This window comes from Pleurodeles waltl, chromosome 11, assembly GCF_031143425.1.
Source record: "Pleurodeles waltl isolate 20211129_DDA chromosome 11, aPleWal1.hap1.20221129, whole genome shotgun sequence".
NCBI lineage: Eukaryota > Metazoa > Chordata > Amphibia > Caudata > Salamandridae > Pleurodeles > Pleurodeles waltl.
Window position 1 is genome coordinate 536,990,982 of NC_090450.1, and position 19,623 is coordinate 537,010,604.

General features: G+C 45.3%; 1 protein-coding gene across 2 annotated transcripts in view; it reads right to left on the minus strand.

Moving 5' to 3' along the window:
• Positions 1-6,261: 6,261 nt before the first annotated feature.
• The window catches only part of PIWIL2 (piwi like RNA-mediated gene silencing 2), a 1,291,255-nt gene continuing 1,277,893 nt past the window's right edge, over positions 6,262-19,623 (minus strand). Inside the window, exon 25 of one of the 2 annotated variants that reach the window (XM_069213952.1) lies at positions 6,262-6,906. In XM_069213952.1, the coding sequence (XP_069070053.1) occupies positions 6,750-6,906 (157 nt within the window). In that variant the 3' untranslated portion in view covers positions 6,262-6,749. The remainder of the gene's footprint in view (positions 6,907-19,623) is intronic. The other variant, XM_069213950.1, reaches the window with a different exon arrangement.

A 19,623-nucleotide genomic window follows, 5' to 3' on the forward strand; every position in this document is an offset into this window, starting at 1 on the left:
GATCCGGGGACGCAAACCAGGCAACAGGACCTGGTTCTGGGACAGGATCTTGAATTCATACTGCCAAGTGAACAGGTTCAGAAAGTCCGGAACTGGATTCAAGCCTCCATTCTTCTTGAGGACCGAGAAGTAAAGGGAGTAAAATGCTGTAACCCTCTCTTCCAGTGGCACCACATCTATGGCTCCATTGTCCAACAAGGCAAGAACTTCCAACTCTAGGATCGAGTTGACGAGCACACTCTGAAGGGGGGGTCTGAAAGGAAGGTCAGAAAAGGGAGGGAGTAGGCCTGACAATTCAGCCTGACGATCCAATGGTCTGTTCTGATTACATTCAAAAGGGTGGCAAACTGAGGAGATCCCCCCCAATCACCAGTAGGCGATGAAGGTAGGAAGGGAGCAAGGGGGCTTTAAAAACAGCATACCCAGCATGGGATTGTGGGGACTGGATCTGTCTATGCTGGAGATACCCCCTAGATGTGCTTGCTGTGGCAATTAAACAGTAATCTGTCATTTTGGCTACTTTCTAAAATGAAAACAGTCACCCTGACACTTTATAAAAAAGTTAAAACAACGAGATACTTTTCCAGAAAAATATGTTTGACTGGAAAAGTTAAATGTTTATTTTAAGAGACAGCGTGATAAGGGAAAAAGGGGGATAGATATACGTGATGGAGTTGGTGTGGATGGGAATCGGAAAATAAAAAAGGGGTTTAAGAGAAAGAATAAAGTGGGAAAGTGAGTAAGGGGTTTGAAATAAAAGGAGTAACGTGAGCAAATAAAGGACTTGTTGAATAAAAAATGGGAGTAAATCGGAGAGGGGAGTAAGGGGGTTGAAAAAATTGTGTAAAGCAGAAGTGTGAGTAACAAGTTGATAAAGAAAGAAGTAAAGTGGAAGGGGAAGTAAAGGATTTGAAAAACAGAATAAAGTGGAAGTAATGGGGTTGAAAAAAAAAAACAAATAAGGAAAACAAGTAAGAAGTCTGAAAAAGGATGAAAGTGGAATTAGGGTGTTTCCAACAGGTGCGGACCAGAGTCCCACGGAGCACCTGCGATGCGGGGTGGCCCCAGGCTTGCCCATACTGGTAGGGGCCCTCAGCTCCTACTGATGTGAGTGTGGGGGGCCATTCGGCATATCTTGTAGATGGCCTGCCCTCAAGATTTGTCACACCACTGGTTTTAAAATAATGGAAGTACGGCATTGGGGAGCAAGGGGTTTGGAGAAGGAAGTACAGTGGAAGTGGAAGTAAGGGATTTGTTAAAATAAAAAATCGATGTAAAGCAGTAGGGGGGAATAAGGGATTTGAAAAAATAAACAAATAGGTAGGAAGGTGGTTAAGTTGAGAAAGGCGTTTGGGGGAAAAAAGCAGGAGTCGATGTAAAGGGATTGTAGAAAAGTAAAAAATGGGATGGAAAATAATGAGTTTGAAAAGGGTGCGACAAGGGAGTGGACGTAAGGCCCTTGCAAAGAAAAAAGGGAGTAAATCTGAGGGAAGTAAGGGTTTTGAAAAAGTAGTATAGTGAGAGTAAGGGGTTTGTAAAAAAAAAAAAAAAAGTAGAAATCGGAAAGGGTATGCAAAAAAGGGAGTACATTTGGAGGAGGAGTAATACGTTTGTGAAACCAAAAAAAAACAAACAAAAAAAACAAAACCAAACTGGAATAAAATGGGAGTGGAGTATCACAAGGGGCCTGGAAGGCAGCGTAGATAGTCTTGATTCGTTAGTGGAGAGAACCCCCTCTTAAAAGCCACAAAACGGAAATCAAACATGAAGAAACTTAAGTTTCTTCAACACTGGCTTTCAAGAAGTTGCTTTCGTTAACCTGATGAAAGCCATTCTAAATGAAAAATCTGTTGTCAATGGATTGACTAAATAAATTTGTTACAATCATTCATGTTTGATTTTCATCAAAATCACATACAATCATTTAAACCCCTGCCTTTGTCAAGATGGCAGAGATCTAGAATAACCTCAGAACTTCAACAGTGTTTGTGGAACTGCTGTCTATGGAAGCAGTGGTCCAGGTCGTGAGCCCTAGCTCTGCTGTTCTTGAAGTAATCACGTCTTTTCTGTGAATAGCCACTCACACTCAAAGGGTATGTCCATCAAAGTAGCTTGCACATCTGAAAATCCAGTGGTATACATCCAAGCTTGTCGACACAGCATGACAGCCATACCTACAGACCAAGCAATGGTGCCCAGAGAGCCAAGACCACAACTTAGGATCTGCTTTGATATATCCAGCCATCAAGGACCAGAACAGTTTTTTTCTGTGAATTTTGCAAGTACCCATAAGGCATGGGCAAATCGGTCTAAAATTGCGGTGGCATTAGTTGTGCGGATGGCCCAACTGCTGGAGGCAAAAACTTTGTGACCCAAGGCGCTGGGTTCTTGGATGCCCTGTCTGGGAAGCTGTAGAAAAAGACACTAGGATTCTGCCTCAATGAGGACACTTGGACAACTAGAGTCACTGATGAAAGGTAGAAGAAACAAAATGTGGGTCACTCGCAGTGGGTCAGTGACATCTGGCAATCTGCCTTTGGTCTGCTGGACTTGAAAAGGTTTCTCCCAGCCAGCTGTAGTAGAGTCTAGTAGGGCATCATTAAAGGGAATCAAAGGCTCTGCTGTTGCAGGTTGCAAAATCTCCTGCTGAACGCTAAATCTGATTTCAGCAGAAGGTCAAGTCAACTCCAAGTACTCCAACACCTTCCAAATGACAATCATATGAGATAAACTATATTACAAAGCAGAGCTACAGGGTTAGGAATGTCACCTTAAAGTGAAGAATTTAGGCCACATGCATTTTGTAAGCCCAGGCAGAGGGCAGCATCAATATTGCAAGGTAGCAGGAGGTGATCAGCCTCTCAGGCCATAGCCTTTCTCCTTCATAGGTAAGCCATTTGAATTTCAACTGAAAATCTCCTCCAAGTGGAGGAACCATTGGACCCTGGGGCGGTACTCCCAATAGGGTTCATCGTTAAATTAGACTTGGCCGTTTCCACATGGCGATACTTTCCCCTATCGACTCCTTGGCTGGCACAAGCTCCATGGGCAGAGTCGCTCTCAGCTCCAGTATCTGCAGCTTCACAGCCGCCAAGCTTGCAGGAATGGACTCAGCATTAGCGAGTAGCCAAGAGGTTTGTGGAGAATATCCTGAAACAATCCAGTGTAGCTAGGTGGATCTTTTCAGACAACTGGAAGACATCAACATGTCGAAGTTGGCCGAAGGACAAGGGAACTGTGGCCTCATCTTTTTACCTGCCAAGAGAAGGTTAGGGACAGTGAGCGTGTTGACTGGTACTGAGGAAGAGCCCAATGCTGGGGGAGTGACATTGAAAATCTGAACAGTCCCATGAACTGGACTGCTTCCTTGAGGAAAACAACTTCTTCTTATGATGCATTTTGTGTTTTTTTGTGAGTACATTTTAGAAGCTTTTACTAGGAAACTAACATTTGGTGTCCTTTGAAGTCTCCCTGAGGCCTCCTACTTCCTGATGGCCTTTAGGTGCAAGGAGCCACAAGAGTGGCAGGCTGTAGCATTGAGACCCAACCCTAAACACCACAGTTTTCGTCAGGGTGATAAAGGGGAATTATCTTGGGACACTGTCTGCAAGGCTTAAGGCCTCAGGCACTTTGTGGTGACCTCTGACCTAGTCACCGTCAAAAACTGAGGAACTGGTGCGACACAGAGAGAAGGGAGGATCACATTAATGAAACATGGAAAATCGGGAAATGAAGCCAGTGTACTAACAGGTGACTGATATACTATAGTGAAGTCATGTTTGAAGCTGCCTAGCATCACTTGAGACGCTGGCAGGCCATTGCAATGGAAAAGGTTTTCTGAACCAGTCTGAAGTTTGGATTGAGTATTCATAAGGTGAGAAATCTATAGGAAGGTGTATCCAAGGAACCCTCAATCACATTTCCACTGGCAGACTGAATATATAGGGATAGTGAGGGCTATCTTGATTGAAAACTCAACCCATGTGTTAAATGTTACCAATGTTGATCCCTAATCTTTTCTGAAACAATAGAGACGGGAAATACTTTATCACCAAGTGTGGTATTTTAAATTAGAACACTGGAATGTTGAGAGCTCCACTGATGACAATGGAGTAGCTCCAGGTTTCTAATGGCTGGTATAAGTATGGAGCTGTAACATTTCAATGTTTGTCTTCATGATTCTCCCTTTTAATTTAGAACATTCTAACCTTAATGGGTGGAGCGTTCTAAAAGTCTTCTAGCGCTTTTTCCTCTTCTTGGGCCACTTGTTAAAGGCCCTCTTCCTCATTATAGGCCCTCACCTGCGGCTTGGGACTATTTCTCTGGTTCAGGGCCTTTAATAGCCAGTAAAGCCCTCTGCAGCGAGCTATATTGTGGAATGCTGTCAGGAAGAACCGCGTCCAGCATTGTTTCCTTGAAGTTAAATAACCAATAACACTGTTTGTTTTATTCTCTGAGTTCCAGTGGAACACATGCTAAATCAGAGTCTGAAGGACCTGGAACAAAACCGGAGACTCGAACTGTACAAGGAAGGCAATAAGGAGAGTGTCAGTGGACCCACTAAGCTTTGGAAGAAGAGTGAAGCCTGAAATTACTACATCTTTCGCAACTGCTGTTTCTAGCAATGGTCCTACTAGAAAAGATCTGAGAGAAAATGTTTAAAAAAAAAAAAGAGGTTTCTGCCACCGTTCACAAATAGAAAAACCAGGTAAGGTACCTAATGTATTCAAGCAAAGTATGCTGGAGGGACATGAAATATGACACTAAATATATGAATGTTTCAGTTGAAAGTCTCCACCAAGACTCTTTCATTCAAGTCATCCCGTGAGTTGCAAGGAGCAGTAGCTAGTCCCACGCCGATAAAAATGACTGTACAAAAGTTGAGTACCTCTTAGTAAATGTTGATTTCATGGCTGCAGGCCACTGGCATGCAGTACATTCCATTGTAAATTGTTTCCTTCTCTCAAAATAACTTCTGTGGCTTACTGGGAAAATTCCAGATTTTGAGTCAACAGGTTTTATGTATTTCACTTCATTCACAGACTTACTTATTCGCTATAAAGTTGGGGAACTCGTTGGTACATGAACAGTATTGAGAAGATGTACAAGCTTTTGCTGTCCAGAGAAAGGGCACAGCACATTTGAGGTGTAAAACCTAAGGACCAGAATACCCTTGGATAAACCTCTGGCGTAAGACCGATGGTGGGACCGAGATGTCTTCCACCAAGGAAAATATTGTGAATCAGAAAAAGGCAGGCATATGAGAAAATACAACTGCTATGCAATGCAACATGGCCTTGGCTGGGATCATGCATATTCTCCTAATTTAGGTTTTCAATCCTGTGCAAACGTGCTATGGTTCACTGTGGAATGGACAAAATGATCCTATTTATATAAACTATCCGAAGACTCGTAACCCCGACATGCCAGGCTTCAGCTAGATAACTAAACGAAGAGCAGCTGATAATGATAGGAAGTGAATGGGAAGGATGTTCCAAGTACTGTGTGCACTTGAGGAGGAGAAAGTACTTTGTTCTAGAACAAGCCAGGCAAGACTAAGGGGGACGCTCCGAAGCAACCAAAGGAAATGTCTTTTTTCAGGAAGGATAAAGCATAGAAGTTTCTATCAATAAGTGTGCCAACAACAGATGGAATAACTGAATTTGATTAGGCCTGTGGCAGACGGCAGAGCAACAGTAGTGAGCATGCAAAAGGTAATTTACAGACAAGCACAATCGGAGTTATAAAAATAGGCAGCAAAACTAGCATAACGGCTCTGCTTGGCATTGTTGATGTTTTTACTATGAATATTTGTTTAGTCACGTCATGTAGCACAAGTACTCCCGGTGTACCAGATTAACAGTAAAACGAAGCCTTGGCATTGTCTCTTCAGGATTACTAGTGGTAAATTAGGATCTCCAGGTAAATGTTTTCGGTGCTTGAAATTCGCCATACCCAACAAGAACACTACAAGTGCAATTCGAAAACATTTTAGAGACAAAGTTTTATATTTGTCGGGGCTAGACTATGAGGAGTTACATATACACACCTGACCACTTTCAACTTTCCGGGTCTGCCATACTCGCCTGAGACAACAGAGATTACTAACTGACGGCAGCAACAACATTTAACAGAAATCGTCGTAACACTTCCCCTTTCGTAGCGAATTAAGAAAGCAGACTCTGGGAAATCAACTGAAGGCTTGCTGAAGCAACAGACAGACTGTTTCTGACAACCGAGGACAAATCAAGCCCAAATCATAACGTTCCTTACCAGGATGCGTCAGAACTCCAGGTTTTAATACCTTCCTTTCAAAATACAAAAACATAAAAATCACAAGAAAATGTGAAACCTCTACTTGTGAAGGTGCTACTCCATAGAAGATTTTATATTAAACAAAGAACATGAAAATAAATTGTTACACAAGCTCAGGGGGCCCATGTTATCTCTCAATCTATAAGCAGTGATACAATTACCTAATAGAAACAGGAGGATTCGTAATCCTTAAAATGTGCAGTAAAAGGACTAAAATAATAGTTACATGATTTCTCGGTACTGGTAAAGCCTGGGGCACCCTCCTTGAGATCGTGCCCACTATAAGTATATGAGCGCGAAGATAACAAAAAAATAACTTAATTGAGGAATGTGGGATCACTAGGTGCGAGACACTGTCATGAGGACCCAGGCAGTCTTGTCTGGCTTGGGTTTCCTGCTTTGGAGTATCTTGATGTGATGGAAAGGTCCTGCATTCACAAGAAGAAAAGCTTCTCACAAAGTTGCATGGCTGGCTCATGATGCAACACTTGTCCCGCAAGGAAGGCCAGTTTGTGGGCATATTTACATGGTGCTGGCACCCGAATGGTGCCTGGCCAGTTCCAGTACATGTGACAAAGCTTGAATGTTAACCTAGAAGCAAAAAAGACAGAACATTAGTGCAGGTGTCCTTTAAGTTATGCATGGAAATATTTGCATGCTGGAATCACAAACACATACCCAGAATCATACCTTAGGTCGAATAAGGAAAAGTTACTTAGTTGTAACCTAACCTCACCACCATCAGAAGCTTCACTGAAGTCATAAACATGGAATAGACCTGCCCTGTGATACCAGAACACCATTAGCACCTCCCACAAACAGACATCCATACAAAAAAATGTAGGTAGCGGAGCCATAGCAGCCTCATGGGGCTAGAACATTACACTTTTCCTTTAAAAGAGCCTGTAGCACTAGCACTGAAACATGCTCTCAACTGCTAACTACACAACCTCATTATGCCCACTTTACTGATTTTATCTTTTCACTTTTCGTTGTGAAAACAAACATCAACCATCAGCAATACTTTACACAAGTATGCATATTTACATTGCAGTGGTGTAGATCAATCTTCACGACACTGAGCAAAACTAAATTATGTATGACTTCGAGGGGGAGAGGCATATTATATTTAAATAAGTCTTCCATCACCGTGGCATCAAATCATTGGTGAGGCAACAAGGAGGTGAGATCTAATCAAGTTGATCAAAAATAGCGTTTATCCTGGCGCCTGTCTATCAAACAGAGTGTAAACACATTATACATCTTCTCTTTCTTGTAAGCCCGCAATGGACCCTAACACCCACTTTACTGACAAATAATCCTGATTTTCCACCACAGAGAAGCGTGGTTTCTTGATGATTTCAATAAAGGTTCCCATGAAATGAACTAGGATTCTAAGCAAGTAACAGTTCTTTCTTTACTAATACATTTTCACCCTTAGTCCTAAACCAATTTGAAAAACAGGATGCCCTTCCCCATGAAACAGCGTTGGAAAGGGCACTATGTTGATAAATCAATAGCAGGGGTGTGGAATTTAACAAAATATCTACTTGTCCATGGGACAGGCTGTGTCATAAACCTACTTGTCCGATAAAAAAATCAATTTTGTCCCTTTGGTGCCAATTAGTGCGGCAACAAATTATAGCAGGAATTTCATTATACAAGAGCTCTGATTACCCTACCTGATTATGCTAGGGCTCATACTATGGTACGGATTGAATGCTAGTAATTTCTTTCTTTTGCCACCCCTCCACAGTTCACATACTGGGACTGGAAGAAGCTGTGAACAATAGTTCCAGGGATGGAATATTTTGGGGTGGGGTTGGGGGTGCTTAACCAGTTCTTCTCCGATCTTTTCTCATACTGAGAAAGGTTGCAAATTTACACCTGACAAGAGCAGAAGTCAAACTTCTTCCAGGGTTAGGGAAAAAAGTGGTTGGAGGAAAGTAAATACTCAACAATGTTTGCATGAACAAATCTATGCATGCATATTTGCTTGTGCTAAAATGCAGTTTACAAATATTTTCTAGGAGTTCTGGCCTACATCTGTAAATTCTTGTGAACTGTGGGAAAGTACCCTCTTTCTTGGCACGGTTACCCCCATTTTCTGCCTGTCAGTGTGTTTGATTGTGTTCGCTGGGATCCTGCTAACCAGGTCCCCAGTGATTATGCTCTCTCCTTTCTAACTTGGTAACTTAGTCATTTTTCACCCCACTTTTGGCATACTGGTGCCCCCTTGTAAGTCCCTAGTATATGGTTTCCAGTGCTTTGGGGTACTAGGGATCCTCATGGGCTGAGGCATGTATTATGCCACCCATGGGGAGCACACACAAAGTATTTTGCAGGCCTGCCATTGTAACCTGTACGAAAGGGTGCATGCACACTTTTTCACTACCGGTCACCACACCAGGTCACTGTAAGACACCCCTATGGTAGGTCTTCCAAGCCCAGAGGGCAGGGTGCAAGTACCTGTGTGTGAGGGCACCCCTGCACTAGCAGAGGTGCCCCCACAAACTCCAGTTTGCTTTTCATGGACTTCATGAGTGTGGGGACGCCATTTTATGCGTGTACTGGACATCTTGTGTCCGGCTACATTATGGTAACTCCAAACTTAACAATGTTTGATATCAAACATGTCGGAATCATACCTCAATACTGTTTCCAGTATTGGAAGAATGATTCCATGTACTCTGGGTCGTTAGAGGACCCCCAGCATTGCTCCTAACAGAGAGTTTTCCAGGCCACCCAAGCTGCTGCCACCACTCATACATGTTTCTGCCCTCCTGCTGTTTGAGCAGCTCAAGCCCGGAAAGGCAAAAAAAAAGGATTCCCTTTGGGAGTGGGAGGCAACACCCTCTCCCTTTGGAAATAGGTGTTACGCCTTCCCAAGCCACTGGTATGCTTTGAAGGGCACATTTGGTGTTCTCCGTGCATAAACTAGTCTACACCAGTTCAGGGATCTCCAGTCCCTGAACTGGCACAAAACTGGACAATGTAAAGGGGTGTAACCACTCCCCTGTCCATCACCACCCCTGAGGTGGTGCCCTGAGCTCCTCCAGAGGGTCCCTGGGTTCTGCCATCTTGAATCCAAGGTTGGCAGGGGCCTCTGGGAACCTTTCAGGGCTATTTAGGGTCTCTCTCTTGGGTGGGTCCTCAGATTCGACTTGCAAGATTCCAGCAGGATTCCTCTGCAACCTCTACTTTGACTACTAGCCACTGGAACCGTGACTGGACCCTCCAGGAACTAACAATCTGCATCCACAACAAAGACTCTGCCTGCAACATTGTTTTCACGGCTCCTTCCAGCTTCTGCAACATTTCCCTAGTTGTGCATCCTCTGAGGGCAGCAAGTCTTCAGTCTGCATGAGAAGAAAGAAGGAATTTCTCTTGGAGTGAAGGAGTCACACCCCTGCATTCGCAGGCACCAACTGTGATGATGACCAGCTGCGTGGATCTCCTCTCATCCTGAGCTGTGTGGATCCTAGATCATGGGTGGTGGTCCAGAGTAGTCTTCCCAGTCCTCTCTGCCAGATGTCCAACTTTGGTGAATGTAAGACTTTGCCTTACCACGCAGGACGGTATCCCCATGCATTGCTTCTCTTGCAGATGCCAAGGCTTGTTTGCATTGCCTCCAAGGGATCTTCAGGCTTCGTGCAGCCCGAGCCCACAGCCCTCCTTCCTGTGATACACAGCCCTCTGCGTGCTTCTCCTGCGGCATGGTACCCTTCTCCAGTAGTGCTGCGTGGGCTCCTCTGTGACTCCTGGTTCCTCGTCCAGTGGGTCTCCTGTAGGGGCTGCCTCTTCTTCTTTGGACACTGTGCCTTGCTGAGGGTCCTCCTCTAGAGAATCCCCCACGTGGGTTGAGGCCTCCTGGACCTTGCTAGCCCCCGCCAGCGCCACGTTTGCTTCACTGCGACATCTGCTTTTTCCAAGGCTTGTTTGTGGCTTTTCCTCACCACTGAATGAATGCAAACATCTATTCGGCGTGGGACGTCGACTGCATCACATCAGGAACTCTTCACCTGCTCCAGGGCTGCATTCCAGACCATCTTCGTTCTACCGTCGACCAACTCCTGCATCCACAGCTGGGTGGGTAGTACCTCCTACTCCTCCTTGACTCTTGTGTGACTTCTGACTTGTGTCCCTTCTTCCACAGGTCTTCCTCCTCAGCAATCCACCGCTGGTTTCTTGCAGTCTTATCTGGGTGCTGCATTTTCTTAATTTTCTTCCTTCTGGGTGGGACGGGGAAATCTAGAATTTACTCCTTTCCTACTGGTCGCTATGGTTCACTGTGGTACTTACCTTTGGAGTTTTCTAGGACCCCCAAACTCCCCTCTACACATTCCACTTACCTAGGTGGAGATCCGGTGGTCGCATTCCATTTTTTTAGTATATGGTTTGGGCTCCCACTAGGGTCACTATTGTCTAACTGTGTTTGCACTGTTTTCTATCACTTTCTATGCCTATTTCTGATGACTAGTGTACATATTTAATGCGTTTACTTACCTCCTATTGAAGGGTTGCCTATCTAGTGTTTTGGTACAGTGTTACTCTAATAAAGACCCTTTATTTTCATAACACTGAGTGTTTTCTTTCATGTATGTAAGTGCAGTGTAACTCCAGTGGTACTGCATGAGCTTTGCATGTCTCCTAGATAAGCCTTGGCTGCTCATCCACAGCAACCTCTAGAGAGCCTGGCTTCTAGACACTGCCTACACTACACTCAGCAGATACCTGGACCTCATATAGGGTGTAAGTACCTCTGGAACCCACAACACACCAGGCCTGCTTCCTACATTCATGAAAGCCAAAAATCTGCACTACTGCAAGGACATATCCCATGGATGCACTTTTGTGACTTCCTTTAAGAACTGGGCCCAAAAGTAGGTCTGATATTAACCAAGACCATTTGTTTTTATTACAATTTCTAATTATCTATCGGCTGCCTCACTGTGAGTGACAGCATTCTGCTTTTTCACAAGGAGTATATCTGCACACAAAGTAGTTTTGTTCAGTGTCAGGGACTATTGAGCAATGTGTGCTTTTTGAGATCAAAAAATAATTTTTATTTTTCCAATTTTGGTTATAATGGTGTGGGCCCAGCAGCTCCCAAAACAATTAAGGTTTCCTAAAACCATGTCACAACAAGACACACATTGACAAAACCAAAAGGCTGACCACCACTGTCAGTCCTATTGGCTTTGCCATTGCTTCTTTATTATCATGTGTCCCATTATCTTGTTAAATTGTTTACACTATGTAGGAAAGTGCACTTTTTTGAATGGTTACCCTCCAAAACACTTTTTGCTTGATATTGATGCTGACTTAACTGAGTGTGCTGGGATTCTGATAACCAGGCCCCAGCACCAGTGATATTTCACTAAAAATGTACTATTGCTTCCACAATTGGCACACCCCTGGCACATAGTTAAGTCCCTTGTAAAAGGTACCCAAGGTACTGAGGGCCCTGTGGCCAAGGAAGGTCCCAAGGGGCTGCAGCATGTATTATGCCACCCTGGGGACCCCTCACCAAGCACATGCACACTGCCTATGCAGCTTGTGTGTGCTAGTGGGGAGAAAAAGACAGTCGACATGGCACCCCATGCCCACAAACCACTGCCTGTGGCATAGATGTCACCCCTCTAGCAGACATTACATCCCTAAGGCAGGGTGCAGTATACCACAGGTGAGGGCATAGCTGCATGAGAAAAATCCCCCTACAGTGTCTAAGTCCATTCTTAGACATTGTAAGTGCCTTGAGGCCATACTGAATTTATGGGCTGGGAGTTTGTCATTGCGAACTCCACAGCTCTATAATGGCTTCACTGAAGTCTGGGAAGTTTGGTATCAACCCCAATAAACCCACACTGACACCAGTGTTGGATTTATTAAAAAATGCAACCAGAGGGCATCTTAGAGATGCTTCCTGTATTTTAGCCAAACTTTTAGTGCAGGACTGACCATTCTGTGCCAGCCAGCTACTTCCAGACAAGTTTCTGACCACATGGGGTGAGAGCCTTTGTGCTCTCCAAGGCCAGAAACAATGCCTGCACTGGGTGGAGATGCTTCACACCTCCCCCTTGCAGGAACTGTAACACCTGGCGGTGAGCCTCAAAGGGTCAGACCTCTTGTTACAGTGCCCCAGGGTGCTCCAGTTAGAGGAGATTCCCACCCCCCAGGACAAAACCCCACGTTTGGTGGCAAGTCCGGTGGGAGAATTAGGGAAAACAAAGAGGAGTGACAACCTGAGCTGGGACCACCCCTAAAGTGTCCAGACCTGAAGTGACCCCCCTTCTTGCAAAATCCTCCATCTTGGTTTGGAGGACACAAACCAATAGGTGTCAGGAATAAGGCCAGGCGCGGTCCAGGTCTCTCCCGAAATTCCACTGCACGACTCTGCTGCGCTTTATGCGCACCACTTGTCATCGCCTCTTGTTCCAAAGGTGACCATCAGCGTTGTCTGCCCTGTGGCAAAGCTCATAGAGCTGCAGGTTCAGGACATTGGTGTACAAGATGCACTTATCAGTGCTATTCTATGAAGGGACTACAATTCCCATGTTTTTAGAGGCAGCAGCCATCTTGGGGTGTAGCAGGCCTATAAAGCCAAGCCACACCCAAGCACGTTGCTCACTATTTTGAAGAATTCGATGCAGCCAGACCTCGTGGGGGTTTCTCTGGAGAAGAGCAGAGTTCCTGAATGGCAGAGTGTTGTCTAAACAAAGTATCCTTGTTTCCATGGTGCATTCAAAAACGAGGAGGACATACACGTAGCGGAAAGGCCTTGCTGAATCCAAGTTTGGAGAAAGTCATTAATTCCAAAAGGTAAATCGCTTTTGTGCACAGCAATTCATAGTGTTTCCGTTCACAGATGCAAAGCGCTCTTTTGCACAACAATTCAAAGCGTTTCAGTTCACAGATGTAAAGCGCTCTTGGCACGACAATCCAGGCGCTTCAGTTCATAGATGTAAAGCGCTCTTGGCACGGCAATTCGAGTGCTTCAGTTCACAGATGTAAAGCACTCTTGGCATGACAATTCAGGTGCTTCAGTTCACAGATGTAAAGCGCTCTTGGCACAACAATTCAAAGCGTTTCAGTTCACAGATGTAAAGCGCTCTTGGCATAGCAATTCAAGCGCTTCAGACATCAGGTTTAAAGCGCTCTTGGCATGACAATTAAAGTGCTTCAATTCACAGGAGTAAAAGGTTCTTGGCACAACAATCTAAGTGATTCAAGGCTACTTGAGTAAAAGCGCTTCCTGGTATTATTAAGTAAAGCGCTTCAAGTTCAATGAGTAAAGCTTTTTGGTATTTATTGTTGTGAATGTGAAAGTATTTCTGGAGATAAGCAACTCATAGTTTCATTGTTCTTTGAATAGCTTAAGATGTAAAAAGCATATTTAATTCTTTGAGATTTTCTAAGTCATGATCAAAGGTTTGTGTTGTGAATACATAGATGTTACAGGATTGATATTCTGTGTATAATCATAGTTCAAAGTTCTTGCCATCTCTTGATTCTGAGGTCGTAGCTTACTTTTGTTCATGTTTCAAAGAAGGGGCTTTGCCCTCATTTCAAAAGAGGTCTCCACCTGATATCTCGGAGACGCATTTAGTCAAGAGTCTATTGATGAGTTATATTTCTATGAATGAATAAATGCATATTTGTTCTAACCTTTACTTTTCAGATCTCTCTCCCTGCTGTTCCCTACCCTAATTCCCTTCCCCCCGACTGGCTTCATCATAACTCTGTGCTATAATAGCTTTCTGAGTTGGTGACGCCGGAAGGTGGCCTTTTGTTCGGCGATGTGCAGATCCCGAGGAAAGGACACTGTGACAATAGGGTTAGGTCTGTGCCCCCATCCCCAAAGGGAGTGGACACCGGAAGGGTGTAGTTACCAACAGGGACCGTAGCCATTGGCTACTGCCCTCTGACCCCTGTAACACCTCTAAATCCAGGATTTAAGGGCTCCCCTGAACCTAGCTCATCAGATTCCTGGCAACCTCAGGAAGAAGAAAGAAGAAAAGCAGGACTGCCAAGCCGACCCCAGCAGAGAAGTCTGAAGACACCAACTGACTTGGCCCCAGCCCTACAAGCCTGTCTCCAGCTTCTGAAGCCCTGCTACAAAAAGGCGACACATCTGGCAGGGACAGCGACCTCTTAAACGCTTCAAGAGGACTGCCTGCACCCCAGAGGACCAAGATCTCCCGTGGATAGTGGCCCTGCCCAGAAAGAAACACCTGCAAAGGATTTCAGAACCCCACCCCCCTCGGATCTGTGAGTCCTGCCCTCTCTACACATTACCCACGGCCCGTGCCCAGGTGGCCCAACCGACTAGAGCTAGTCCCCAGGCGACTCTGACCTAGTGTCGCCCCTGGGTTGACACATCGTGTCCAACATGACAACGCATGCAGCCTAAGTCCAGAGGACCCTCTGACTGCAACAGAACCCAACAAAAATTCCAGACACCAAAAGATATTCCTGCACCCGCAGCCCCCTGGCCTAGGAGAATCCGACCTTCGGTGCAGCAATATCCAGCAGGTGACCCTCCTCCTTGTCCAGCCTTTGGTTTCCCAGAACCAACCCCCTGGACTTCACCTACAGCATCTTTGTGAACCCCTGAGGTCCCTCTATAGGTAAGCATTGGGAGCCCGACACTGTTTTTGCACCCTGCACCCGGCCGCCGCTGAGGGAGTGTGTTTGGTAATGACCAGTGGACCCCCCCGGTGCTCCTCTAAACTCCCCAGGTCTGCCCTCCGAAGAAGCGGGTACTTACCTGCAAGCAGGTTTGACTCCGAGTGCCCCCAGTCTCCATAGGAACCCATGTCAAATCAACCTCAACTTTGACCTCTGCACCTGACTGGCCCCTTGTTGCTGGTGGTGGGTGTTTGGGGTTAACTTGAACCCCTCACCTGTGGACATCCTAACACCCGGAGAGTGGAACTGTACGTTTTGTACTTATGTTGAAACTGTGCTAACTTTTCTTTCCTCCAGAACTGTTTCTGAAAATTGCGGTGTCAACGTTTAAAACAGATGTTTGTTATGTTCTTGAAAACCATTTAACTTGCCAAATTGAAACAAAGTGGTATTGATACATATGTTGGATACTTACTTGCAAATGCAAACTGAATCTTGAGGTTCTAGGAATAAAGTAACAAAATATATTTTTGCTACATAAAAACAATTGGCCTCGAGTTAGTCATTGAGTGTGTGCTGCTTTTATTCCCTGTGTGTGTACAACAAATGCTTTGCACTACCCTCTGGTAAACTTAACTGCTCGACCACACTACTACAAAACAGAGCATTTGTATTACCCACTTTAGCCTATGTTAAACCTCTGGGGAACCCCTGGACTCTGCACACTATACCTCATTTTGATATAGTATATACAGAGCCAGCTTCCTACACACTAATTTTCCATTATGAATATTTTAGCATGCATCAAAACATTTTACTAAATCATGTTTCAAAGAAATGGTACCTAAAGTTTCATAGTAGTTACGCAAAACCATTCTTCCCCACTTGCCTTTTTTGTGAAACTTTTATTTTGAAAGCAAAGAATCAAACTGGCTGTCAAACTTCTTCAAATACTTGCATCTGATCAGAGAGCGTTCTGGTAGCAATATACGTAGCTTCATATTGTTAAACTTTGTAAATGCATGTACACAATTTTCTAATATAACAACTCTCAGTAGTGCAGTCCGAGATTACATTTCCTTAGAGCGCTCACCCTTTTAAGAAAGGCTTTGCATTAATGAACAATAAATACAAGGTTGAACAGCATTAATATCAGGACCCACATATTACCTTAATTCCAGACAGTGCCCCTCCGTGATCCATATTGTGGTAGCGTAAACTGGCAGGCAAATGCTTTGTGCTGCAGGGGGTTAGGCCTACTTGTCCGAAGGACAAAATAAACATGAGAACTTGTCGCTATTGACCCCAAACAATATGTCATGGGCGTTGGGCTATAGGAATTCTACACTCCTGAATGGCCAAGCTGTTAGTTACAGAGGTTCTAAAAGGAGGCTGAAAGCACTTGGGTTTATGCCTCTGGAGGCTGAATCAAGACAAAGATGGTCATTTACAGTTCAGCAGAGCGAGCGCTCTGGCACAAACAGCAGAGGGTCCTGCCCACCAAATCTGTTGTTCCTCATTCCATTTAGAGGCATAAGAACTGCTGGGTTCCTGCCAGAAACTCTTGGCCCGGCGGTCATTCAGCCAAAAGGCCACCAGGCATTAGTGGTGGTGGCCCTGCCTAGTCAATTAAAGTATGATTAAATGTCTGCACCCTGAGAAAGCCAATGCTTTATTGGTGTAGAGGCAAAACACCTATTGGCAAAATATCATTACAGTACTCTGGTAAAACATCTATAATCAGATCACTACTGTTTAAATTAATAACTTCTACTTTGATAAACAAGGAATTGAAGTTGAAGAATAAAGTATATTTTGTTTTAAGAAGCCAACAAATGTATAGTAAATGAAGACCAGAAAACAAAAATGTGAAATATCCAAACCAAAAATATTTTAAGGATAGCTGTCAACCTAGTAAATAATTGAAAGACAATCATGAATAACATAATTGTGGTATTACAACTTGGTGGCATATTATTTCATGAAATGAAGATTACCTGGATTTAATTATGAGGTGAAAGCACCATTATTATTCATCTATAACAATCGCATTTCTGGTGACTCAGCAACAGTGTTGAACAAGTTACTTACTTGCGGTAACAATTTATTTGGTAGGGACATATTCTAGTTGCAGTTTCCTTACCTTAGAATTTGCCCCAGGCATCAGACTGGATCCGGAGATTTTTCTTTGAGCAGTACCATTGCGCGCCTTCAGGTGGCATTGGTCAACCATGTGTCAGTCATTGGCACTGTGATGACATCAAGGCCGTACGTAGGCGTATCCTCTGCGCAGTGGCGTCAGATTCTTTTAACAACTTTCCCCGCTAGAGCGCGGAGTCATGAAGAACACTGAAAAGGAGCTAAGGCCCTGAAAGAGAAATCCCCGTCCCTAGAAATCAGTTCGCAAGCGGGGATAATGGGTTGGTCGGTAAGCAATCTGTGTAGGAAAGTAGCCTCTTTCTAGCTTGGTTACCCCTACTTTTGGCCTGTTTGTCACTGTGTTTGACTGTGTCTACTGGGATCCTGCTAATCAGGACCTCAGCAGTTATGCTCTCTCCCTTAAATTTTGGTTGTTGCATACTGGTAACCCAGTATTTCACCCACAACTGGCATAATGGAGCCCCCTTTAAGTCCCTAGTATATGGTACTTAGGTACCTGGGCATTGGGGTTCCAGGGGATCCCTATGGGCTGCAGCATATCTTTTGCCACCTACAGGAAGCCCATGCAAAGGCTTCTGCCGGACTGCTATTGCAGCGTGCGTGAAAAGGTGCATGCACCCTTTTAGTGCCGTTTACACTGCATCAGCTCACTTATAAGTCACCGCTATAGCAGGCCCTCCAGCCCTGAGGGCAGAGTGCAAAGTATCTGTGTGTGAGGGTAGCCCTGCACTAGCAGAGGTGCCCTGTGACCTCCAGGACCATTTCCCCAGATTTCCTGAGTGCCGGGACGCCATTTTACGCGTGTACTGGACCTAGTACCTATGTCCAGCTACATAATGGTAACTCCCAAAATAGGCATGTTTGGTATCAAACATGTTGGAATCATACTCCAAGGCTTTTTCAAGCATTGGTTGTATGATTCCATGCACTCTGAGGGCTCCTTAGAGGACCTCCAGTATTGTCATTCCAGCCTTCTAAGGTTTTCCAGGCAGCCCCAGCTGCTGCCAACTCTCAGACAGGTTTCTTCCCTCCTGTTGCTGAAGCTGCTCAAGCCCAGGAAGGCAAAACAAAGGATTTCCTTTCAGACAATGGTATTACAGGCTTGGGGGGGGCAGGGGGGGAGTAGGCTCCCCAGACCACTGGAAATGATTTGAAGGGCATATTTGGTGCCCTCCTTGCATAATACAATCTACACCGGTTCAGGGACACCCCCCGCCCCCCAGTCCCTGCTCTGGCACAAAACTGGACTAAGGAAAGGGGAGTGACCACTCCCCTGTCCATCACCACCCGAGGAGTGGTGCTCAGAGCTCATCAGAGGGTCCTGGGTTTTGCCCTCTTGGATTTCAAGCTGGCAGTGAACTCTGAGAGCATCTGAGTGGCTAGTGCCAGCAGGGGATGTCAGAGCCCTACTGTTTAGCTGACCAATGCCCTTTTAGGGCTATTTAGGGTCTCTCCTTTGGGTAATTCTTCAGATTCGGATTGCAAGACTCCACTTCACCTTCTCACCGAGGAAACTGCATCTGGACCCTCCAGGAGCGCTACAAACTGCAACAAAGAAGCAAAGACAACTTCTGCAACATTGTATCTTCAGCTCCTGCCAGCAACCGCAACTGTTTTCCCGGTTGTGCTTCCTCAGAGGACAGCCTGTCTTCAGCCTGCACCAAAAGAGCGAAGGAATTTCCCTTGGAGTGAAAGATCACTCCCCTGCTTCAGCAGGCACCTCACTGCATTGACGACCAGCTGCATGGATCCCCTCTCCTGACTAGCTGTGTGGATCTTGCATCACTGGTGGTGGACTGAAGTGGTCCTGACGTTCTAATGTCCAACTTTGATGGAGGTAAGAGCTTGCCTCCCCATGCAAGACAGAACCTCCGTGCACCGCATGTTTTGCAGTTGCCAAGGCTTGTTGGCTTCCTTCCACAAAGTTCTTCATGCACCGTGCAGCTCTGGCCCCCAGCACTCTATCCTGCGACGCACATCTTCCTGAGTGGTTCAACGGCAGCATGGGAGCCTTTGTCATAGTGCTGCGTGGGCCTCCTTTCTCCCTCTGCTGTGAGACTCCTGTGCATGCTGCCTGGTCTTCTGTGGGCTCTCTGAGTTGCTGAGAGCCCCCACTGACTCCCCCTCCTCAGTAGGGTCCACCAGGACCCTCCTAGTCCCGGACAGTGCCATTTTTCGCTAACCGTGAGCTTTGCGTGTGCCAAGGTTTGTTGGCAGACTCCAGCGACGCAAACCAGACTGCAATCTTCCATTCGGCGTGGGACATCACCTGCAACAACCAGGAACCTGAAACTGTCTTCTTGGGTGCAGTACTGACTGTTCTTCTTCACTGGTGGTTCTTCTTTTGCACCTTCATCGGGGTTAGCAGGGGCTCCTGTTCTCCCTGTGCTTCTTGGACTTGGTCCCCATCTTCCACAGGTCTTCAGCTCCAGGAATCCACTGTTGGTGTCTTGCAGTCTCTTCTGGTTCTTGCATAATTTTCTTTCTCGTGTTTCTGTGTGTTCTAGGAAAGTTACA